The sequence below is a fragment of the Eurypyga helias genome, unplaced genomic scaffold (assembly GCF_000690775.1).
Source record: "Eurypyga helias isolate BGI_N326 unplaced genomic scaffold, ASM69077v1 scaffold7884, whole genome shotgun sequence".
In the NCBI taxonomy this organism is placed as follows: Eukaryota; Metazoa; Chordata; class Aves; order Eurypygiformes; family Eurypygidae; genus Eurypyga; species Eurypyga helias.
Window position 1 is genome coordinate 34065 of NW_010248146.1, and position 23824 is coordinate 57888.

Here is a 23824-nt window from a genome sequence, read left to right on the forward strand (position 1 = left end):
CTTCGATTTACTTCTTCAAGCAGTCTGAAGAACAGTTAGAACATACAAGTAATTAAAAGGTCCCACAGCCCTCTTGTATTTGTTCATTAAAGCAATATACATACACCTACTCAGTTTCAAGGTGCTTAACACAAATCAGTCAATCACTAATGCTGTTTCTTCATCAAGTGAAATAACAAGAATTAAGTTCCCAGACCCCTGTCTTTGGAAAGGGGCACATCTGTGACCCATATATGCTATCTTGGTCACAGTCCTTCATATTACTGTTCACACTCCGCCCCATGCCGCCCACCCTACCTGTGACACTATATTCAACCCCTTACACAATGCTGTTTCCAAAGGGAAATTCAGGTTTTTTCCAATTAGGAAAATTTGGATTACAGAGCCGTGAGCATTACTGAAGTAACTTAAAGCAACTGTCTTCCACTCTACAGGTTATTATTTTAGCATTGAGTGATTTGGTACATTCTGAACACTTTGGTCAAGAAAGTGTATGCAGCCACCTTCTTATCCCACATCTATTCTCCATCCTTTGCTGAAGGAATGTTATGGGCTTCAGAATTACCCTAATGGCAAAACGCTGCTTCCTGACAAGTTTGTGAATACGTTACTGAGAATGTCAGTATTTTATATTCCTCTCAAAGACGGAAATGCCTTTGCCTTGGCTCCCTCTCCCCTACTCAACTACATTTAACAGTACAAATAAGGTATAAGGAAATTCTGGACTAACAGCAAGATCTAACTTCATGTCCATTCTACGTCTAGCATTTGTACAAAAAGACCACTTCCATTTGTCATTTTTGAAAACATCGTCACTTTTGTCTTAATTGTTCCTCCCTCTCACTTAGAATTAGCTTGGTTTATTTTAAAAAAAAAAATTACATCTGTATGAACCTGGAACATTATCATTCCACACGGATTTTAAAAGAAAAAAATAAGGCTAGAACCAAACCCACATGTTAGAAAAGATTTACAGTCTCTAAATCATGAAATGCTTAACAAGTATATTCAAACTAGTTATCTCTGCAAATCCATTGAAGGCCACTGAATAAAAGCAAGTCCAAGCATACCCACAAGTCCAAGTTAGCATGCTGCATCAAGAGCACCCAGTAGTCAGTTGTGACAGACCACCCAGGAACAAAAATAATCCAGTTTAAATTCAGAGTGAGTTGATTTCTGGTTTTCTTTAGTACCACCAAAACACAAACCAAAATACACCAAGCTACTTTACAGTTTCTTCATTTATCACCCTCCCTACCTGAACACCGTGTATGACTGACTAAGTTTCCCCACATTTCACACAATCTTTAAGTCATTAGTTCATGATTATATGATTTCCCATTTTGAAATCCCACTGTAGACAAGTCATCATTATTTCCAGATAAAATTATGCTATCATTAGCCAAGAAAATAGCATTTTGAAGAAAAAAACCAACAAAATACAAACAAAAATAAGAGTAATAATAATTTAACATCATTTAGAAACTTAAGTGGTAAATGGATCCTCATCCAAGTTCCATGCAATGCCAAAATCAAGCACTGTAAGGTGACAAAAATTAATGGTTAATAGTAGATTTTTTGGTAGAAGCAACATTTTCCTGCATATTTGTTTGAGCAGAGATCTGTTATGGCCACTTTAGTTTATAGGTATGATATCTGTCCAAGGTAGCACAGCACTGAGTTCACCTGTTTTTTAAAATCGCACAATGCAATTCAGGAAGGAAAAAAAAATAACATATGTGCTATTGCAAATATATTCCTAAACAGCTTTTAGCTTGCTATCTTAAATTATGGCTTAATCCATTAGTAGAATCATAGAACGGTTTGGGTTGGAAGGGACCTTAAAGACCATCTAGTTCCAACCCCCCTGCCATGGGCAGGGACACCTTCCACTAGACCAGGTTGCTCAAAGCCTCATCCAGCCTGGCCCTGAACACTCCCAGGAATGGGGCATCCACAGCTTCTCTGGGCAGAAGTATAGGCAAGTTACCAAATTGGTGACATATAAAGAAAAAGACAGAAATTTTGTGAGACTTTTTATTCATGTACAGTTTTATTAGCGATGTACAATAGACATTTTAATTCTCTATGTATTCTTTCTCCTTGAAGTTTGGTAAATGCTCGTTCATATATAAAACTACACAATGCTTTTTTTGTAGGGACTGGAAATCGTGAAAGTCTAAGTGCTACAGTATATTTTGTAGTGATTAAAGACGTTGTCCAGAAGAGTTACCAGCCACTTCAGTGAAGCAGTTCTAAAAATGTTTCTGATCAAGTTTAAATGCACCTGTTCATAAATAAGGATTGGTTTGCTCATGTCCATTATACTGCTAAGTACAACTGTCTTCAACACAAAATACCGTTTCAATACATCTCTCCACGTGGACAACTAGATAATCTAGTCATATTTACTTTTAACCAGGCTAATACAAATTTACAAGTCAAATAACTTCAGAATTCATTCAGAATAATTATTGTTCAACCAGAAGCTTTACTTTGGACAACGCAGAAGTATATTGCAAGTGACGTTCTGCAGCAGAAGCTGGAGGCTTGAAAACAACTAAGGAGGACTAAATATCAGCAATACACACTTTTACAAGAACTCTGACCATTCTGAATGTTAACATTAAAGACCAGGTACTTCAGTTTGTGCGCCTGTCAAACAATCATAACCTCCACACAAAAAAAATGAAAAGTATCCCACAGAACACAGTATTTCAGAGCACATGTTAGACACCGGTACGACTTTTCCCAGATCAAATTGGCAACTGAAATTTAACATCCACCTGAGCTTGTTTTGCTAAGCTTACTATTTCAGAGAGTTTCACCACCTGAAAAACAGAAAATACAAAATTTCAAAACAATCCTAACTTGAGTCAGATGGATCAATCTTTTTAAACAAAGTTAATGCCAGAGAATCATCGGCAAGATGTTAAGGGGCAGGGGGGGAAAGGAGGGGTGCAGGTAGGATTATTACTTAGTCCAGTGCTTCTTAATTACTTTGAGATGTTCTCTAAAAGACTTGACTGATCTTCATTTCACACAGTTATACAATGTCTGCTTCCCATTTACAAACAAATATCTTTATAAAATGCTACAAGTTTTAAACTTCTGTGCCACCTTGTTTTCTTGGGAGGTGTTGGGGTACCCACTCACAAAAGATTCTACATGTCTAGAAGTTACTTCTCTTGAGTTTCTGTTCTGAGCATCTCTGGATCTTATTTTGATACCTTATGGAGCCTCAATTTCTCTTGCCAAACAACTCAAAATCTCTGTGAATTATTTCCTGCTTAGAATCACATATAACAACTAAGTGGTTCTTTAGGAAGAAGAAAGATTCAGAACTAAGTTTCCCATTGATACAAAATCCTCCAGATGCCCTCTAATTTTCTGGAGATTAAAAATCATCATTTTCAATGTTGCTACACATTTTATTGTATGTTTATCTTTTCCACATCACCTAACTTCAAAAAGCACCTGAAATACTAGCTATCTAGAATACCATACAGACATCTGTTGAATATTTAGGTAGAAAAAAATACTTTTAACATCCCTGGTTATAATCACTGCTTCAAATGCTCAGCTTATTACTCTGATCTATCCTCATCCAATTGTTTATCCCACTCATGGCATCATCTTACATAAACCTGTTTAAGGAATTACCTATGGGCAATATACAAAAACTATAACCCTTTCAAAAAGTGCTTCTACAGATAATTTAAGGTTACAAACCTAATTTTAACCCCAATTGCATGGCTCCATGATCCAGCTGAGAACTTTAGCTTCAGCAGCAGCTTTAAAAGATGCATTATGCAGGTGCAATATTAAAGACCCATATGTAGCACCAGGGAAGATTTCCATTGACCCAACCAAAGCTGGATCAGCCTAGCAGGACTTAACACTATTTCTTAAAACAAAGGGCCATACTGTCAAGCTGAGCAAATTCTTCCTCCAAGCAATCCACAGCTCCTTCTACTGCTTCAATACCAAGAAATGAAGCAAAACCCAACAGACCAAACCAAAAAAAGGAGTAACGAGCAATCCGAGTATGTAATTACCTTGTAAGGCAACAGGACAATCACCTATGTTTGGTTTCAATCATGCACGCTGAAGTACGGCGGTGTATCAAAGGAAGTGTTCCATTGCATTTTTCAGCTATCTCAATTTAACTATTTTCTTGCAATTAATTAATTAAGCTCTTAGCAATTCCCTCACCAGGCAGTGACTGTTCTGACCATTTACCTGTTTCCCTTTTTAAACCCAGTTTTTAACCTGCTTTTCGGGGACAGAAAAAAGTCCCAAACACAGAAATTTCTAGGGTAGAATAGCTTCTGCATGCACAGTTCTTCCCCTTACAAAATACGTACTTACTAATCTGTAAAAGATTTGCTTCGGGCCCTGATAACAAGCGGCACTGTGATTTATCCTAAGCTACTTTGGCTGATTGAACAGAGTTTCAACTTCTCAGTATTCTGCAACAGATGTTATGTTCTGAAAAGAATATTCATAACCACTTACCATTTTTGCAGCTTCATCCAAGTCATCGCACGCAAGGATTTTGAGGCCACTAGCTGTTATTAAAGCTTTGGCATCATCAACTCGTGTACCTTAAGAAACAGATAAAAAGCCACTGTTATTGAACAAGAGACTACCACTACAGAATATTCTCAGATTTCCAAGGAAGCCTGTTCCAAAAGTAAGTTAAGTGAAAAAATCTAGAAAAGAATAACTTTAGTAGTTATAAAAGCAGGAAATCTCTTTGTATTAACTTACCAATCCTTGCCATCTAAATTCAAGGTTTGTCTTATTTTTCCATAGTCTTCAGCTTACAGGCAACTTGTTACACAATGTATAAGCTCAAGAACATTTGTCAGTATGGACAGAAATATATTTAACATGTATTGAAGTACACTTACCTTGCAACCGTACCACAATAGGTATTTTTAGGTCCAAATCCTTTACTGCCATAACGATGCCTTGTGCTATCACATCACACCGCATAATGCCACCAAAAATATTTACCAGAATAGCCAGTACCTACAGAATCAATGACAATGTTCATGTTAAATATGGCCAGAGGCACATCAGGTAAAAGCACCGCCCAGTCTTTCAGCCTAAGGAAACTTCAAGTTCCATAAGTGTAATAACGGACTCTGTGATAGACAGGGAACACTTCTGTTCTAGAGAACATCAGCAACAAAAGAACAGTTCTGAAGTCACACACAGCAGAATAGTCACCTAGGGAAAATACTATTACAAAAATGCCTGTCCCAGGAAACTTCCACGTTGTCCTTCAACCCGGCATGAGTTGCAGGCAATAGACATTTCTGCTACTCACAATGTCTACTCTGTGTAGCTACTTGAAAAGACACACACCCACTTTATGTACAAAGCCAACACTGCACATTATTAATCACACTCAGAATATTCTAAAGTAAAGAGAATTGTTTGATTTGCTTGAAGAAAGTCAAACAGATGAAACCTCAGTAAAGTCATTTAACAACTTAATTTGTCAACTCCTTTCCATTTCTAACATTACTCCACTGAGGTACCTCCCCCTCTCTAGTACCTCCACATACTGAAGAAGCCATGCTAAAGAACACAGAAAATTTACAAAACCCATAGGCAAGACAATATTTATACAGCTTACTTAAAAGCCAACACCCTTAGAGGTAAGCTGTCTGAAATACATTATATTCAGGAAGACTAAGCCTGAGGATAAGGGAAAGTCTTTTCCCACTCAAGTGGCGGAATGAAGGAGTAACGAAATCACAATCAACGGTGAAAGATGGAATAAAGTAGGAGCAAAAAAGAGTAGAGCGTCTTGAGAGGGCAGAATAAATAAGACAAAACATTCATGTGCAACCAGTTAATAAACTGTAGCTTGGTTCTCATTACCAGCTGTGTGACACTGTTCTTGCTCCTGCTACTAATGAGTAGAAGCAATTTCGACTGGCACCCCAGAAGGCTGTTTCAAACAATCCCTGAACTGAACCCAGAGTGCCAGCAGAGTGCAGTCCATGACACCAGCAGGGTATACTGGATTTCCTGGTGCTGAAAGTCAAACAGCATCTACAGTCATCATTTTTTGATAAATAGTGAACAACTGAAAGAAGGCAGAAAGGGAAAGATATATTACATTGTTTGTCTGGACACCCTATGTCCATGCACCAGCAAAGAACTGGCATTGCAAGAACTTGTCCCAGATAAACAACCCCCAGATTCTCCCTTGTTCCTTCTTTCTGTAATTCAGATGCTCTGTGCCTGTGTTCTTCACTTTTCCTCAGCTGGAAGAAAGCACATAAAGAACAAACGCTCTCAGAGTGTGGCAGGCCCTGCATTTGTTAAAAGAAATCTTTTCAGTGGGGGAGACACCAAACTCCTATGTAACACCACAGAGAGGATTGTGAGGCGCTGTGAGAAGAAGCTTTTGATGCCCCATCCCTGGACGTGTTCAAGGCCAGGCTGGATGAGGCTTTGAGCAACCTGGTCTAGTGGAAGGTGTCCCTGCCCATGGCAGGGGGGTTGGAACTAGATGGTCTTTAAGGTCCTTTCCAAACCCAAACCATCCTATGATTCTATGATCACTCATCATTTTTTCTGGCACTTTCCGAAGATGAGAAAGTGGTGCATGGAATTCCAGTGCAAAAGTAGCATACCACTACCAGGTCCTGCGCAAGACACTCCCACCTTTTTCAGCTACCTCTTTTTCATATCTTCCTTTCTTTATAAATAGTTCCAAATTACCATCAAGTTCCCACTGGGATAATCACCTCTACGGAGACCATCAATCCAGTCCTTGCACTGTATTTCTAGGATGGTAAAGCTCTTCCTCCAGTTTCAGCCAGTAATTTAAATTTATTATTTTAATAATATTCAAACACTTCTGATAAACTTTCGATAGGATAAAACATTAATGCCCTTCCAAGGCCATTACAAAGCTATTTTATCCTATATCACACATAATTAGTACCTCAGAAACTTGCTTGTGCACAGCAGAGTGAATATTCATCTCCACAACTCTACACAAAACAGACCCAGCTGCAAAACCAGCCCAAAAGAGGAGGGGGGAGGGGCGGGAAGGAAACCCATTTGAATACTGGTTTCTGTTTAAACAACAGGCAGGGGGGAGTTTCTGACCCAAAGACTTCTGGAAAGATTCAACTACAGCTGTAACTTCAACCAGAGGACACAAAACCACCCACTCTGTACAGAGTCAAAGAACCTATTTTTAAAAAAAAATAAATTCATCAGGTTTTCAGGCCTTCTACATTTGCTCCAAATTAAGCTAACATCTCCATTTTATTCCCTTTTTAATTCTATGCTTATAAACACGTTATCTGGAGAACATGCACTAAGTGTTATCTTTCAAATCACAGCCTGTTTTACCACTGTGTAGGACCTCGACATGCCAATTCTTCCCTCACCTTTTTATCAGAGGTAATAAGCTTAAAGGCTTCTGTCACTTGCTGCACTGTAGCACCACCACCAACATCAAGGAAGTTTGCTGGAGTTCCGCCGTGAAGTTTAATTATATCCATTGTGGCCATAGCTAAACCAGCACCATTGACTACATGAGAATAAAGATAACATTTAGGAATTCAGTTTATAAATCCATGAGGTCACTTAAAATTCATTAAGTAGCACATACCTAGGCAGCCTATGTTTCCATCTAATCCTATATAGTTGAGATCTGCTTTTGCAGCATCCCTGTCTCTTTGATCTTCCTGTGTCCAATCCTGCATATCAAAGATCTTCTTCTGACGATAGGCTGAATTACTGTCAAAGTTTATCTTTGCATCCATACACATCACTGAAAGAGAAAAAAAAAACCACCAAACATCATTTAATAATAGAATAATAAATCAACTGCTATGTGAATATGTTTGTCAAACTTGGCAGCTGGCTCATGCAGTCCAAACTTGAAGTTTTGCTGAAAAGACACACTTAGCACTGCACATAAATACAAGATTCTCTCCAGTTCACCCACACAATCAGTTAAGCCTCTTCAACTGCACAAAAAGGGAAGATAACTGTATTTATTGAGACACTCTACAAACGAAGAAGCTTACACCAAGCAGTTTGATATATCTGGGCAAATTATGCTACGGTTATTAGCATAGAATGAATCCCTACAGGTCTCTGTTTTGGATTCTTTTTAATCCCTCTTAGTTTTCTGGCTTTAGATTAAAATACTCTGTGTGTGCATGCATATAAGCACACAGAAACACAATGAAAAAAACATCTGAGTTGGAAGAAAGGATGTCAGAAGAACACACACACACAAAAGTTTCACTTAAGATATAGCAGGTGACATGGAAAACCCAGAGTATTCTTTACATCGGAACTAAGTTTCTGTCTGTGTAAATATAAGACTTCATTTGTACCCCTCACAACAGATGAAATAAAAATGACAAGGCACAAGAAACAGATGGGAGAGACTGCTCCATACTGTTCATTTAAGCGGTATTATTTTACAAAATAAACACCCAAAACCAAAAACACACGACAGTAGAGTAATTTTAAGTTTTGATGAAGGAACTACATCCATGTTTTAAACCGTTGTACCTGAGTGCAAGTACAAATATTCTCCACAGATTTATTTTTTGGTGAGAGGGGAATTGGCTGTGATTGAATATTAACTGTTCTGCTACTCCATATGCTAAAAACCTGATAAACATCAAGGTATCAATTGAACACCTATAGCCTTTCAATACATCAAACCCAATCAGTCATTCTGATACCTGAATAATAAAGGCAGGAGATTTCCAGGAAGTGCTACTATTCTGGTTACCTTTTCAGAACCACCTTTAAGTAGGCAAGATGGCTCAGGTTCCAATTCATGAATTCTGAAAAGACTCAGTTTCCAGGAAAAAACACTGAAGCACAGAAGTTGTATTCTTTTTAAATAAGTAAAAAATTTTTAAAAGGAAGCTATTTAATTTAAGATCCTACTTAGCAATTAAGAGTAGTTATCTGCTATGCTTAGAGTCTCAAATTTATATGCTTTATTAAATTTGTTTTTCAGCATACCATGCTAATGCTAAATTCTTCTGCTGTATACAGCTGAAGTTTTAGCAGTGCAAAGCAACTAAAATTTACCAAAATGTCAAGCTGTTACAAGAACATGAAGAAGAAACATTACCAACTCCTGATGCATCTTCCACCATAGGATTTATTTCTATCATGGTAGCGTCATATTTCAGAAAGAGATTATACAATTTGATCATATTTTCAGCCGCTTCATCCACCAGATTAGGAGGAAATCCCATTTTTTGGGCAAGCTGGAAGTAAAAGATTGGTTATCAGTTAATTGATGTTTGGGGTGATTTAGTTACAAATTAAGAAGGCCCCAGTTTAGCTATTATTTCAGTGTTAATTGACTTTATAGATGTAGGCCCTCCTCTCTGTTCTTGGAAAAAAAGTAACTCTTAGGTTTGAAAATATTTTTTTCTATAGAAATCACTGCACTTATCCTGAAAAAAGAGCTACTAAAAGGCACATTCATATGCTATATAAAAGCTAGATAAAGCTCTGCCATGCAGAATTGGATTTACACCATCACCTGAAAATACTTGCATCACTAGTCCAAATCTGTTTCAGTGTCACAAGCGTCTAAGACAACTCAGCAGGTTGAACGCATGCACACTTTACCAAATTTAGAAGGACCCCTCCCATCCTCGCTAATATGTACTTTTCCACATTAACAATTACCCTAACAGCTTGCTCCTTTTTTATGCCTTCTACTATATCAATGGGTTCCTTAATTATCGCATCAGGATTCTCTGCAGCAACATCTTCAATATTAACACCACCCTGAGAACTGCCTATCAGCACAGGACCCTAGAAAAAAAAGGAAAAAAAAAAGCGTAAGTCATTTTCTACCACACAACTGAAACTTAGTTCTTCCCCTAAGATAACTTACAGCAATAAAACTTTGTTGTTATTTGGAGATTTTGGGGGCATTTTACATGTATGCTCTGAGAAGAATGTTACTTTCTATTCAATACATCTAAATATAACCTTTTAACAATACTTTCCAAATTTTAAGGTGTATGTTGGGTCAATTTCTTTTAACAAGGAAACTCTCCTTTGTATACACTGTAGCAACAGAGCAATTACCACAGACATACTAGTTTTAAATTTTGACAGAAAGATTCAACTTAATCATATGCATTTTATCTTCTAGGTTGTCACCAGAAAAAACCCCAGCCTTCTGATCTCCCCCTTCTCTAGCCATGCCTACACAAACACACACCCAATACCAGGCACTTATTTATTCATTCTGCCACGCTCCAACCCAAAACAACTCTAGGTCTGCAGAACCTAATGACAACTTACTGCAAACTACTGTTCAGCAAAAGCTCAGCAACTATAGCCATCACTGAGAGTCAGTCACGGAGTTCTAACAAAACAGCACTTAATCATTCAATAATAAAATAAATTAAGCAATTAGAATTGATAATATTTGCCACAGAGCTTTTTTTTAAAAAAAAGCTATCTAAATCTCAACAAAAGCATCAAGGATTCATTACCATGGAACCTGAAAATCTCTCCCCATGGGAACAGTCCTCCAGTTTACAGTAAAGACACACTCAGTTGTATCACCTCAACCTACCTTCCCTCACTGCCACCCATGCATGGATCGTGGCATACTAAGGCAGCATTTCATACTGGCACAGGTCTTAAACAACCTTACAATCGCTGACAATTAGTTACAGAAAGTGTGACACTGGCTCAGAGAACACACTTAACCACACCACTCTCCTCCCATCACCATCCTTCCAAATGGAAACATACAGGTGGTGAATTATCCTACATCTAATAGCGAGTTTCAACACAATAAACATTTCTGGATATTCATATCCTGAACAGTCAGAAAGCTACAAACACATTATAAAAATAACTGATTGTTCCACAGAAATGACCAAAGAGAACAGTTCTGCTTAAAACATAAGTCTTGCCCCTACTGGCGAATAACACTTGAGACAACAAGTTCCACTTTCAACCGCTTATTTTACAGACTTTTCCCCCCTTAAAGGAAGAGGTTTGCAACACCACCAGGAATGCACACTGTGTGCTATTCAACCTTCATACTTCCTTCTTTTGAAAGGCATTTCCTCATCATAAGCATCCTAGACAAGTTACAGCAATTATGAGCTGCACATCTAAAAACATGACTTAAAGTCAGATTTACAAACAAAGCACAAAGACAATAATCCACAGTGTTATGCTCAATATACACTAATAAGATTTATTTCTTTATACAAGAGCAAGAACATGTCAGAAAAACATGTTTCCCTTCTTTGTCTAATTTGTTTAAATTGGTTACAATAAATTTTATCTCCATAAGGATGTTTGCTTATTGCTTACACAATATAGAGATTATAAAGTCCAGCCATTTGCAGTATTTTAATGCCACCTTGTGGTAAATCTGAGGTGTGTATTGTGACATTTGGATCTTTCTGCTCTATTAGAGAGTACAGCACAACACAGATGCCCAAGTCACATAATTGTACTACAACCTAACACAACAGATACTTTCCTGTCAGAAAGAACACTATAGAGGAAAAGGAAGGCACAAATACAATGTTTAACTCCTCATTTTGCAACAATAAAGAAGAGTAAGACCAGTTTCCTCATTCCTCCACAGATAATTATCTTATACTCATGCCAGAGATACTCCTCTAATTACCAAGAACAGTCTCTACAAACTCTTAAGGGGCTGGATAGACGAAACTCAGTTTTTGTTGAGCTCCAGAAAATAAAGTTCCATGATGTGCTTTACCCTGGCTTTGTTGAAGTTATTTAGCCATTCATGGCCTATGTTCCACCATAAAATGCCAGCCTGTCAGAAAATACACTGACACAATTCAGTTTGAATTGTAGCCTAAAAAACTAAAAACCCACACACACAGACCACACAAGCAGGAGAGACTAAGGTCTCCGTCTTCCTAAAAGCTCTCACCCAGATCTTCTTAGCAGTTCTTGGGAGTACTGGCAAAAGAAAACTACCAGCACTCCCAAAATTGAGGGACACACCCCTAGGAACCTCCACACACTGGAGAAAAAGGATGTTTGATTTATCCAGGTCCATTGGCTCTTCCAAAAGACTTTTACTTATCTCATTCCTGTCACTCTTAAATAGTATGTACATGCACACACATAGCTGTATTTTTAAATGAAACTTTAGTATGAGCAACTGGTAGGTAAGTGCAAACTAAAACCAAAATTGAAACAACCCCCTCAATTCCACCCATCTCCCCTCCAGCCATATGACTCTGAACTTCAGTTAGGGCTACAGATACTTATTCCTTAAATTAAATTGTAGCATTGCATTTTTTAAAGCATTTAAACACTAAGGCAATCATACAGTCAGATACTAGGGAACAAAATTTAGCTCATGTATATTTCTGGTTTTCAAAAGCAAGTGACGAGTACAGTAAACAGTTTTGTTTGGTTGGGTTTTGGTTTTTTTTTTTTAAATTCAGCTATAACAAGTTAATTAGTTTACTTCTACTTCTAATATTACTCACTTGAAAAGACCTTTCCATTGTTATTGCAAAATAGTATTCTCTCCTGGGATATCTGCGCTCACAGATAAATACTTGATTGCATATCCTGCCCTTTTCTCCTGTCTGCTTGGTAAACAACTTCTTTCCAATCATTTTGGAGGAGATATCTTTTGCTTCTTCTGGACTAGAATAAAAGAAGCTCAGAATGTGACAAAGAAATTGCTGGAAAAACAGAAGTAGCATTAAAAAAACCTTATCTACTTTTTGTTATTTTAAGGTTAATAATTAAAACACTGATGTTAAACTAAGCAATAGGTTCAATTCATAATGTGAAACTTGGAAGTTTTTCCACTTGGTTGGATAATTTCGAAATAACTTACGAAAAAACTATTTTCACTCCTCCTTTGAGGCCACCTTCAAATGTTCCTTTTCCTCTACCACCAGCTAACACTTGTGCTTTTACCACAAGATCCTTTGAACCTAGAATGAAAGAAAACCCAAAATTTGTCATCTGTTACTACTAAAGCAAATTGCCTCAGGTAGAATAATAAAGGCTGTTATAATTTTATCTCCCCCTTCTGCACCCTCCCACCCCTCTCCCCAATTCGAAACACAAGTATATGAATCAAAGGCTGTATTATAACTCACATAAGTTATTCCAAAAATCTCAAATCATCCACAAAGTTGCAGCTTTCAGCTGTTCTGTGAATAAACCTTGGTGAGTTAGTATCCTAAAGTGTTGATGCTTTGAGTATTCTGATTTATCTTTAATATGTGTTTGAATCCCAAATGATTAAACACCTGGTAAGAAACAGAATCTCACAGGCTATTACCAAGATGAAACTGAATATCTGACACACCATAATCCAAGATTTTCCCCAATCAAGTACAAATACCCTATATCTGTAACCACTACCTTCTCAGCAATGATATGTAACTATAGCACTTACCCAAGTCAATTTGCAGGTCCACTATGGCTTCCATTCAGCAGAGCACTGATGCATATGCTTGAGTGCTTTGCAGAAGTCAGAGGCCTAAGCAAATCCACTATTTTTCCCAGAGTAGGCAGAGTAAACCATTTAGTTGGCTTTAACTATTTAAAAATGCTGTACAAAATATTCTTCTAGGTAGGGCAGACTGCATTTGGGTTTAAAAAGTAAAGTATGAGAATATAATCAAAATCAACTGGGATATTCTGAAGTGTCATTGACAGACAAGAAGCAAAGAAAAAAGTTCATCAAGTCATTTAAGGTGATAAAGGGAAGAAAAACAAAGCTGAGTTATTATTCAAGTTCAGTTATGCTGAATACACTGCAGAGAGCAGCTAGACTGCAAGATGTTAAGAGCTGCCCCATTCACATCTGTGTTCACATCCCATCTTTTCTCAGGCCACCATTACCTGAGCCACTCTGGTCTTTCCAAGCAAAGAACGAACTTGCTGTTCTCTTCAACGTGAAAAGGCAACCATGGAAATGCCTAAGAAAAATTACAGTACTCGAGCAAAACTAGCTGCTAAACATAATGAAAGAGATCATGGCAGACAAAAAAAGTTGTGTTGATTCCTATTTGACCTGCATTCTGCCTGTCCAGAAAAAATAAAACTTGTGTAATACCACAAGATGGGGTAGCTATAGGCAAAGGTAATGCTGAAGTTACTATTCCCAACTAGCTACTTGAAGATTTTACCTCCTGACTATCAATCTAAACCTCTGAATTCAAAACTGATATGAAGATCTTCGGCACATGAAGGTTATAAACACACAAGTTGATTTACTATAGTCTAGCGTCTAATTTTTAATTCAGTTCCTGAAGATAACTATTTCTTATAGCTACTAAGTACTGGCAATCAAGGAGGTTAACAAGCTTTATAGGAGTCATGCAAAACAAGACTTAACTTTTAAGGAATTACTCTAAGTGCAAAACTTGCTTTAGGAAATGCTAAGCCTCATATACGAATAAGATTATAAATAGTAGCTTCATGGATCAATAAAGCCACATACTCCAACACGTGAGCTTAAAAATAAAGTTCCATCTATCTGAAAACAATTTAGTTTGTACATACATAAAAACACAAAATGTGGAAGAGCAGGACTTCTTAGTGTTAGTTTAAAAGAGAGAGGAAAATACTTCATATTCTATGAAGAGATTTAAAAACAAACGAAAAATACACCCCTACAATTGTTCCTCTGCTCACAGAGAATCCACCTGGGCTTCTTCACAAGGGTCTGAAGTAGCTCAAATATTTAAGATTTAAAATATTCACAGCATTATTTTGAGCTTCCTACAGAAGTTTTATATCTGACAAAGATTCAGAACTGATATACTTAGCAATCAAGACTAATTAACTACAGTCCACAAGGAAGTTCAGAAGAGAAGGTCCTATTTCTCTACCCTACTTTTCACCTACACTAAGTCCAGAAGGTAAAAGCTGCTTCTACAAAGAAGTTTTCAGGAAAGCCATGAAGTTCACCCACAAGGACCTTCTTCACAGCAATTAGTCCTCCTAGCAATAAAGACCAGAATCTGAACTGGTCAGAACCAGATGCCAACCAAAGCTCTGCTAAGATCTCAGCTCGAACATTACATTTCACTCTGGAGATGATCACAAGAGTAATTTTCAGTGGGAAAGACTGGTTACTGGGATGATGACTGAAACTAAGAGCTTCCCGTACAAGAAGAGACTAAAAGAGCTTGGCACTTTCCTAAATCTCTCAAAGGAGAACAAAGCAAGAATAAGATTATGGTCTTTAGCCATAGCTGATGAGGGACAGAGCAAGAACACACAACTACACATATATCATACATTCCGTTTCCTGCTCTACACCAGCCAAAACCAAAAGCCACCTACCAAAGGAAATTAGTTTTTCAAACGATGCAAGAAAAGACTTCTTTACATAGAAGATAGCAAAGCCTACCAGGAAAAGTGAAGGAAGAATAAGAGATTCAAAAGGAACCAAGCAGAGATGTTCCATCTGATATTCCTAAAACAATTATGAATGCTGGGGGAGAACTGAGGGGAAGAGACTGCAGAAAACAGCCAGGCCAACTACCTATCTAAATAGCATGTTCTTTTTGCCACCAGGAGAGGTAAAGTATTGGGCTAGATGCAACACTGCCCTGATCCCATATGATAATTCTTAAGAATTTAATTATGATTCACTATTACACTTTAGCAACATATTAAGAACATCCAAAAAAAAAAAAAGCATGTGAGAAAAAATTTTAAACTTTTCTCAGGCCATAACCCAGCTGTCATTGAAATCTCCCTTATGCAACAGAATGCAAGAATTCTGGCATTAAATGAGCAGGATATTAATGATCTGTAATTTGTTTTCCTACAGTACTGCAAGCAACCTAGCTGCTTGACCGCATAAACACATAACACTTCAAGGGTTATTTGCCCAGCTATGTGTACAAGCAATTAAGCTGCACAGACATACCTGAAATACAACTTAAGATAACATGTCCCGAGAAAACCTGTAACTTAACCCAGGCAGAAAGTTTCAAAATATTCAATAAACATTTTTTCCTACAGCGCCTATTTAAAGTGACTCTAAAACTAAAGGACATACACGTTTTATCACACACCCATCTGCAGTACTATCACACAAGCTGACACAGCAGAGAACTGCTGGTACACGGTCACCCAAGAATAAATCTGGAAACCAGCAGCAAACAGTTTTCTACTCAGTATCAACAGTTGTGCCCTTCTGTTTTGCTTACTCTGCTTTGAAATACTGCTAGGCTTTTGTTTCAATGAAAAATAGCAGTTTCTGCCCTAAAGCCAGTATCCAAATACAAAGTTAGGACAGTTTATGCCACCCAAGACTACACCACAGTGGCAGTCCAGCTTTTCACTTCCCTCTCCTTCCTTGTGCCAACATGTGTGCAATCATGCCCTGAAGCGTATCAGAAAAGTGACTCTGCTGAAGGCAACAGCTAATCCAGCGGATGGTACTTCTGCAAGCCTGTGTGCCGTGCCACAAGCATGCGCACAGGGACACTGAAGTGAGCAGGACAGAAAGCAGGCCATCTGCTTTCAGCAGCAAGTAACAAACTGCAAAGCCTTAACACAGGGCACTGGAACAAACCAACAAACCCTGAGTACAGCTAAGGTCTCAGGTATGCGCTACAGACCCACGCACTATTAACGGCAGTTAGCACTAAAAGCTTCTGTAAGTGAAACAGCCTGAAGAGTCAGGAAATGTTGAGAAAATTAAGAGTAGATACTAATGAGAATAGGTGACTGAAATCAGCAGAACTCTGAGTTAGCATCTACCTGTCCAGGACAACAAAAATCTAAACAGTACTAACCCTACAGGTTCCAGCTTCAACAACAGTTTATTAACTAGACAGTGAAAGAGTAATACAGCCAGGAAAGAGCCCAGCCTTCCATTCTAGAAATACTGATATTCATTCACTGGAAGGAATAATGTCTGATTCCATAATCTAAGCTTTCAAACTCAGAGAAAGGTCTCTTGTCCTTGCATGCCTGCGTTGATCTACATAAAATACAATCTTATGATATGCTTATCAAGATGCAAGAGGGCTTGTTGTTACGTTGCATCTCTGTAGTTTTCCATGCAAGTGGAAAGTCTGATCATTAGGGCAGACAAACTTTACTGAGGTTGTTCTGCTTTACAAGTTTCCATTCTGACTTTTGTCAAATTGCTTTAATTGTGACTTCTCTGCCCAATACTGATTGTAACAGCAGTACTGCTTTCCACATATTATAAATGCCTTCATGCTAACACAAGCCTGTGTTCTGGCAAAACGGACAATAGTACAAGGCTCTGATAGGTTAATAACACAAGTGCCAATCAAGGTCTCAACCACTATTCAACTGCAAATTTACCCTGGGAGAGAGAGAGAGACCCCTAACTTTTACCTCTGTATTTAAAAGTTTGTACTACCAGGAAGAATCTCAATTTATAATGCAAACCAAATTTTTTTGTTGTTGCACAGATATAATAAAAATTCTAAGTTTAAACAATATTGTTGTATTTACTCAAATTAGGAAGGGAAAAAATGGGCTTTTACCTAATAATGTATTATCAACAGAAGTCTCAGCGTAGAGAGTATACCAACATAGTCAGAGAAACACTTCAGAATATACTTTTTTTTAATAATTATAGTTATTTAGAACTTAACTTACATATTTTCAGCATTTGAAATGTTAGTGTTAGAAGAATAGCTGCATGAAAATCAAAAGTATGATTACTGAAATAATTAGGTGCCAGGAATCTTCATACTTTCAGTGAAAGGACCACGCCAGTCAGAAGAGCCAACAAGATTTTTCACGCCTATTACAAAATATTGTTATCCACACAAATACTTTCTGACATTAATCACCTGCATCAAGTTTTTCCACCAGCTCACAAGACAGGTTTGTTTTAGGCAACAGCTTAAGTTAAGCAATTAAAATACAGCAGTCAAAATTTGAATCTGCTGGTTAGACGAGTTATTTGAATTAGTGACTTATCAACAACATGCTTTGATATTAGAACTTCAAAGGAATGAAGTGCTATAAAAGAAAACAAAAGGTGAAGGAAAATGTAAGCTTCGTCTGCCAAAAAAGTAGTGTTTGATAGAATTCAAGTAAATGTTTGGTTTCTAGACTACTTATGCTGGTTATCTAGAAATTTTGACCAGGTAAGCAGAAACATAATTGGAAAAAAACCTACTTAGCACTGACCACTACAGCAGGGTTTTTTAACACCTGGGGGATTTCTGCACAACTTTGCCACCTTAGGTCATCATCCATTTCCTACAGCATCTCAACAAATGTTCTGGAACTTGGGACTCTACAGACAACCTAAAAGACATCAGTTTACATAATCGAGCAGGTAATTCACAAACCAGGAAAATGGATAATGAAAAAACAACCCCGAAAGTATTATAAAAAAAACTAGATGTGAGCTTTCAGTATGACATAGAACAAAGAAAAACTTAATCAAAGATTACCAGGGAAGGTGTGGCATACATTAAAAAGAAAAACAGCCCAGCTTTTGTGCCACTGTGCCTGCAATGCCTACTCTTTGCAGAGCTAATAAAGAAAAACCTAGTACTTTACCTAAGAAAATCATTGCACACACTGTACTAAACATGAGTTTCTGACTAAATCAAGCCTGAGATCAACAAATCTATTTATAAATCTTCCCAGGTTTATGTATTTCTGGTGTTTGTTTTTTTTTTTTTTTTAAACAGGTACAGCTTGTATGTTAAAGCAATAGACAGAAAAATAAAGCAACATTGAAAAGGGATGAAAAGAAGTATCTATTAATCACAGAACTGTCTGCAGGAATGTAGTGAAGCCATTCACTTTAGTCATTCTGTAACAAGCATACCAAAAAAGAGCATTCATTATAAACCAGGCTGATGAGATGGACTAGATCTCAAACTGCAATAGCACAAGTAGAGGCAGATTGCTTTCAGTCTCCTTTCAGGAACTCTGGTATAGAAAGGTGAAATGTTACGCACTCAGCTTCTAAACACCTCCTATTATGCACAGCTTTTTATTTTACTAAAATCTGATAGTCTGTCATGAGCATAAAGTCATGGGATGCACTATCTTAAATCTACTAGAACACAAAAGCCGCTTCAAGATATTAGTCACTTGAGAATTCTTACCTCTCAAATCATCATGATTAGAAATGCACGCTTTACATAAAAGAAAAGCAGCCTTTTCTAGAGTCACACACTGTGTCACTCCCTTCCACACAACTGTTAACAGAGGAAGGCGTGAGGAAGCATGACAACTTCAGTTACAGCGGTACCTACACTTTCATAGGTGCTGTCTTAAACAGCAAACCTAAACATTTCAAAGAGTGTGCTCTGCTGAGCTATCCACTATCACACTGATGTAGCATCTGTTCTTCAAGAAACAGTCTTTAGGTACTTCAGTCATGTTCCTAACAAATGTGTATCAGCTTCTACGTCAGCACCAGTCACAGCAGCTGGAATGCACACATAGGTGGAGAGTGAGCCACAAACGTGGAGACAATCATCAAGACATACTGTAGCCACTTATCAACACTCTGGAACAGAATTTACTCATCTCTCTTGAAATTTAAGCATTTCCAGAGCTTAAGTTTATATAATATAAGCTTTAAGCTTATATAATACATGGAAGAGCTACATATTGCAAAGCCCACAGATAAAAAAAAAAAACCTCTGAAAGTATTTTTAGTTAAAAAAAAAAATCAATTAAGTCTTTACTGACTTCATCAAACAAGTCTCCTCAGCTCTGAGTAGAATTCATTCTTTCAGTGGCACAAATGAGATCAGGAGGTCTTGAACAGAGACAGTGAACTACTGGAAGAAGACTGAGCAGTGACATTTACAGGAGGCCCAAACCTACTCCCAGGGACCGAATTACTCAGTACTAGTTATTTTAAAAGAATAATCATTTCATGAACCAGTATGTGATAACAATTTACTTGAAATGAGATGGAGGGCTCTTTACAGGGAAAAGCTGCTTGTGATAAGTAACAAATTCCAATGATGACTCTCAACAGCCAGACAAATATGAAAAGAAAAACGCTATATGCAAACCAATGTTGTGATAATTACAATGGCCAACCCTCCCATGACACAACAGAAGAGATATTAAAAGACAGAAGCAAAACAGTAATAATTTGCAGAACTCAGCTAGAACAGAAACCCAAGTTGAAAACAGTGTGTTAAGAAATCTGACAGCTGCAGCAGAAATAGATTTTTTTAAAAAATAGAAAAAAAAGCAAGCTTTTTCCCCTTAAGATTCAAACCACAAGTGATCTGTCATCATTGCTCAAAAGTTGCTCACAGCATCTAATTTCACCTCAGTTTCCTTTAGAATTAAGAAAAAATAGGGAAGAAAACAATGCAAGCTCAAATACTGTGTTCTGCTTCACATACATTTCAAAATCCCTTCATATAGACGTAAACAATTTACCTTCTTTAGGACACTTTGGTCTTTAGCAGAAAAAAATATTTAGTACAAGTCGGGGGGGGAGGAAGCAACCTTTCTGTCTTCCAGACTATTTCATCTAACTTCAGATCTCAAGATAAGCATAATTTAAAATGAAATTCTAACAAATTTCATATTTTTTGTTATTTAAAGAATATTTAGTGCACTCTTCTAACTAGGCTCTAAGACACACTGCAACATTCACATGCCTCACAGCTTGACTGTACCACACACTAGTCACCATGCAGTAAGAATAACCCTCAGTATGCCTAAGCTTAAGCTTTGGGCTCCGATCATACAGCAGGGTTACACTGATTCAGCTACAGTCACAGCTACACTATGACAATCTCTGTTAACGAGAGGTTGTGTTTGTTATACACCACAGGATAAAAAGTTACCCATTCCTAACTGGAGGGAGGTATCTGCAAAAGGAAAGAAATCCAATGCCAAACTCAAGTTTACAGAGAGCAGGCTTCTGACTAAAGGTTATCAGAACATGCAGCTCAGCACTAGAGACAGCGAGCGAGCAGTGCTACCCACTATCTTTGCAACAGTTTAGACAAACATTTGAAAAACCAGTTTAACACACAAAAAAGAAGCAGAAGATAATGTATCTACAGGGAACAACTCTTACATAACAAAAATAAACAATGAGCAGGTGGACCAAAAAAAGCCAGATTGTTTCGCATTCTGCTAGAGATTCCCTTTGGTTTTGGTTTGTTTGGGTTTTTTTAAGTAGATACTAAATGAAAATTAGCAGGGAATTGGCTACAATAAAAAATAAATGCAAAACACTGGAGCAAAGGATGATCTGTTACCATTCAGAATGAATTCTGGACAATGTTTGAGCAATGCTTCAGTAACTCAAGTTCCTTCAGTGTGTTCTCCTTTTGGCAAGTCTTCCCTTCCTTATCTCCAGTATCAGCCACATCAACAAATACACACCAACTTAAAGGGTACGCCTGACAACCAGAAGCCCTGAATTCCTTAATTCTAGCTCACTAAAGGATGCTAACTCATACACTTCACACCTTCGCTTTTCTGACCTCCCAAAAAATCGTAGTGTCACACGCTCCAGATAAAAGGCATACCTATGAAGCCCCATAGATAAGACAGAGCTATAAACCAGCAGTCAGACATGCCTACTTTGCTCTCCCAACAGGGAACAAAAAAAAGGAATCCTGGCCTGCAAGTTCTCTTACCATCTATCAAAGAGCCATAAGCAAAGGTTGCTTCAAGCAGGAGGACTGTGCAGATATTATTGAAGCAAAGAGGTATGCCAAATTTATGAAGTTTAGCTCATGCTACAAGCTCGCTCTTAACTGAAGGTAAGGGACTGAATTTTAAACCATTCTCAGAAGTATTTTAACACCTTTCTTTCATACTCATGAAGTTCTAATTTTGTATCACTTACTTAAATGGGAACAAGAACACAGGCAGAAAATACCTGAATTTCTAGGACATAAAAGAGCTGAGGGAAAAGCAGCTTTTCAATTCCTTTCTACGTTACAAAGCAGCATCACTTGCTCTAGAAAAAAAAATACCTTCTTGCATTAAATCTACATATGAAACTGAAATGAATATAGCAAAACCTGTAACCCCAGGAATGACTCCAAATGTATCCATTCAGAGGTGAAAAGAGATGCAGGTGTTTGCATATGGGACAAGCAACATCCTCCTTCAAAACTGTGTGACTAGCCTACTGTATTTTTTCCCAAGGGAAAAAGGTCTAAAGTATTAATGCCACAAACAACAGTAGCTGACTTCTATATTATATGCAATTAAACCCAAAACTTTTACTAAGACACCCAGTAGGTGAAGTGGCAAATCAACAGGCAGAGTAAATTCCTAAATTAAAACTCCACTTAAGTATTTAAGCACCAGGCAAAGGAGCGTGGATGCTTGTTTCCATCGGCAAGCCAAGAATGTAGCATGTAAGCACAAGCCATCCAAGTCCTCCCCTCCTGCAAGAAGTAGTTTCATTCTGCCAGAACCACATGTTCACAAAGGAAGAGGATTTTACTCTTCCTCTGCAGCCTAAGAGTAATATCCTTTGTATCTGCTGCACTATAGATCTTGGACTACAAAAGCTTTACCTGCCATCACCACTGAAGCTCTTTCCTCTAACCTTGCTTGAGAGTGGAAAGAAATCCAGGATTTGCACAAACTAGAGTCTATTACTCATCTCAGAGAAGTTCAAGTAGTTATATTAGTCTAAGCCAATACAGTTTATACCTGCCCCATCCTTTTAAACAAGACTCAGAGGTTACACAAAAAGTACCTGCAGCACTTGAGATACAGGAAAGATGATACTTGAAATATACATTTCACAGCCTTCACTGGAAGTAAGGTCAAATCCTTCACAACTGGAATTTCAGGGACATAGTTTAGTTTCTTAATCCAGTCTCAATACACAATCAAGTGTCCTTACAACTAGGCCACTTAACTAATTCACTGTATGCTTCTGCACTGAGCAACCTTCAATATTGGAAAACTTTGTATTAAGAAAATATCAGCTCCAAAGTAAGTACACAAATCTGCAAGAAAGTTGCTTCACAGGAAAGGCTCTCTTAAAGAGATGGTATAGAACTCCAAGAAATGTCTTACCAGGAAAGACAGAAAAAGTAGTTACACCTTGAATCAATCCCATGTCTATATTATATATGTTTTCTTTAATGTTATACCTATTTCTTTTGCTATTTTGTAAGCTTCATCTGGTGTCCTGGCAACTAGTCCATGTGGAACAGAAATGCCAGCCTCCTGCAACAGTCCCATGCTCAGGTATTCATGTAGTGACAGCCTCCTCTGTTGTTGTTGTTGCACCTGAAACCCATGATTTCCGAGTATGCCTGGACTTCCACCAAGAGCCTGAAGGAAAAGGGGCGGGGGGGAAAAATAAAGAGAAAACAAACAGGAAAAGAATATGACTGTGTTTTGGAAAACTGCCCTCTTTGTTTAGATTAAAAAAAGTTTACATATTAAACAAGTACAGTTTAGTGTACCGATGCAAACACCTGAACAGTTAATCCCACACTTGTACATTACCTCTCCACATTAGTCATTCATATCAGGTCTGGTTTTGAGAGGCTTTACTAGGACAGGGGGAAAGAGCTGGGGAAGTTGGTAGCAGTGACAAGGATTGTCAGGGTTAAAACAGTCGAGTATTTAGTTAGCATTTAAATACTTTAAGGAATGTATCTGTAAGGAGAAGAACCTTGACGTTCGGAAGCATAAGAGAACAGAGAAAAGCATGCAGAATAGGTTTGGTAGATTGCCTCCTTCTGCCAAACTAAGAACTAAGGTTTGGGGAGGACAAGCAGCAGAAATGAGGTTACACCACCCTCAGTGGTCGTACACAGTG

The 23824-nt window shown here is 37.8% G+C and overlaps 1 protein-coding gene across 1 annotated transcript; it reads right to left on the bottom strand.

The window, feature by feature from the left end:
- Positions 1-2020: 2020 nt before the first annotated feature.
- SUCLA2 (succinate-CoA ligase, ADP-forming, beta subunit) lies at positions 2021-23331 on the bottom strand. The gene is made up of 10 exons (XM_010150961.1): positions 23148-23331; positions 12896-12995; positions 12537-12699; positions 9715-9843; positions 9146-9284; positions 7652-7813; positions 7428-7570; positions 4917-5037; positions 4519-4607; positions 2021-2831 (listed from the first exon to the last, which is right to left on the bottom strand). The coding sequence occupies exons 1-10, from the start codon at positions 23236-23238 to the stop codon at positions 2757-2759; spliced, it is 1212 nt and encodes a 403-aa protein (XP_010149263.1). The 5' UTR covers positions 23239-23331; the 3' UTR covers positions 2021-2756.
- Between the last annotated feature and the right edge of the window lie 493 nt (positions 23332-23824).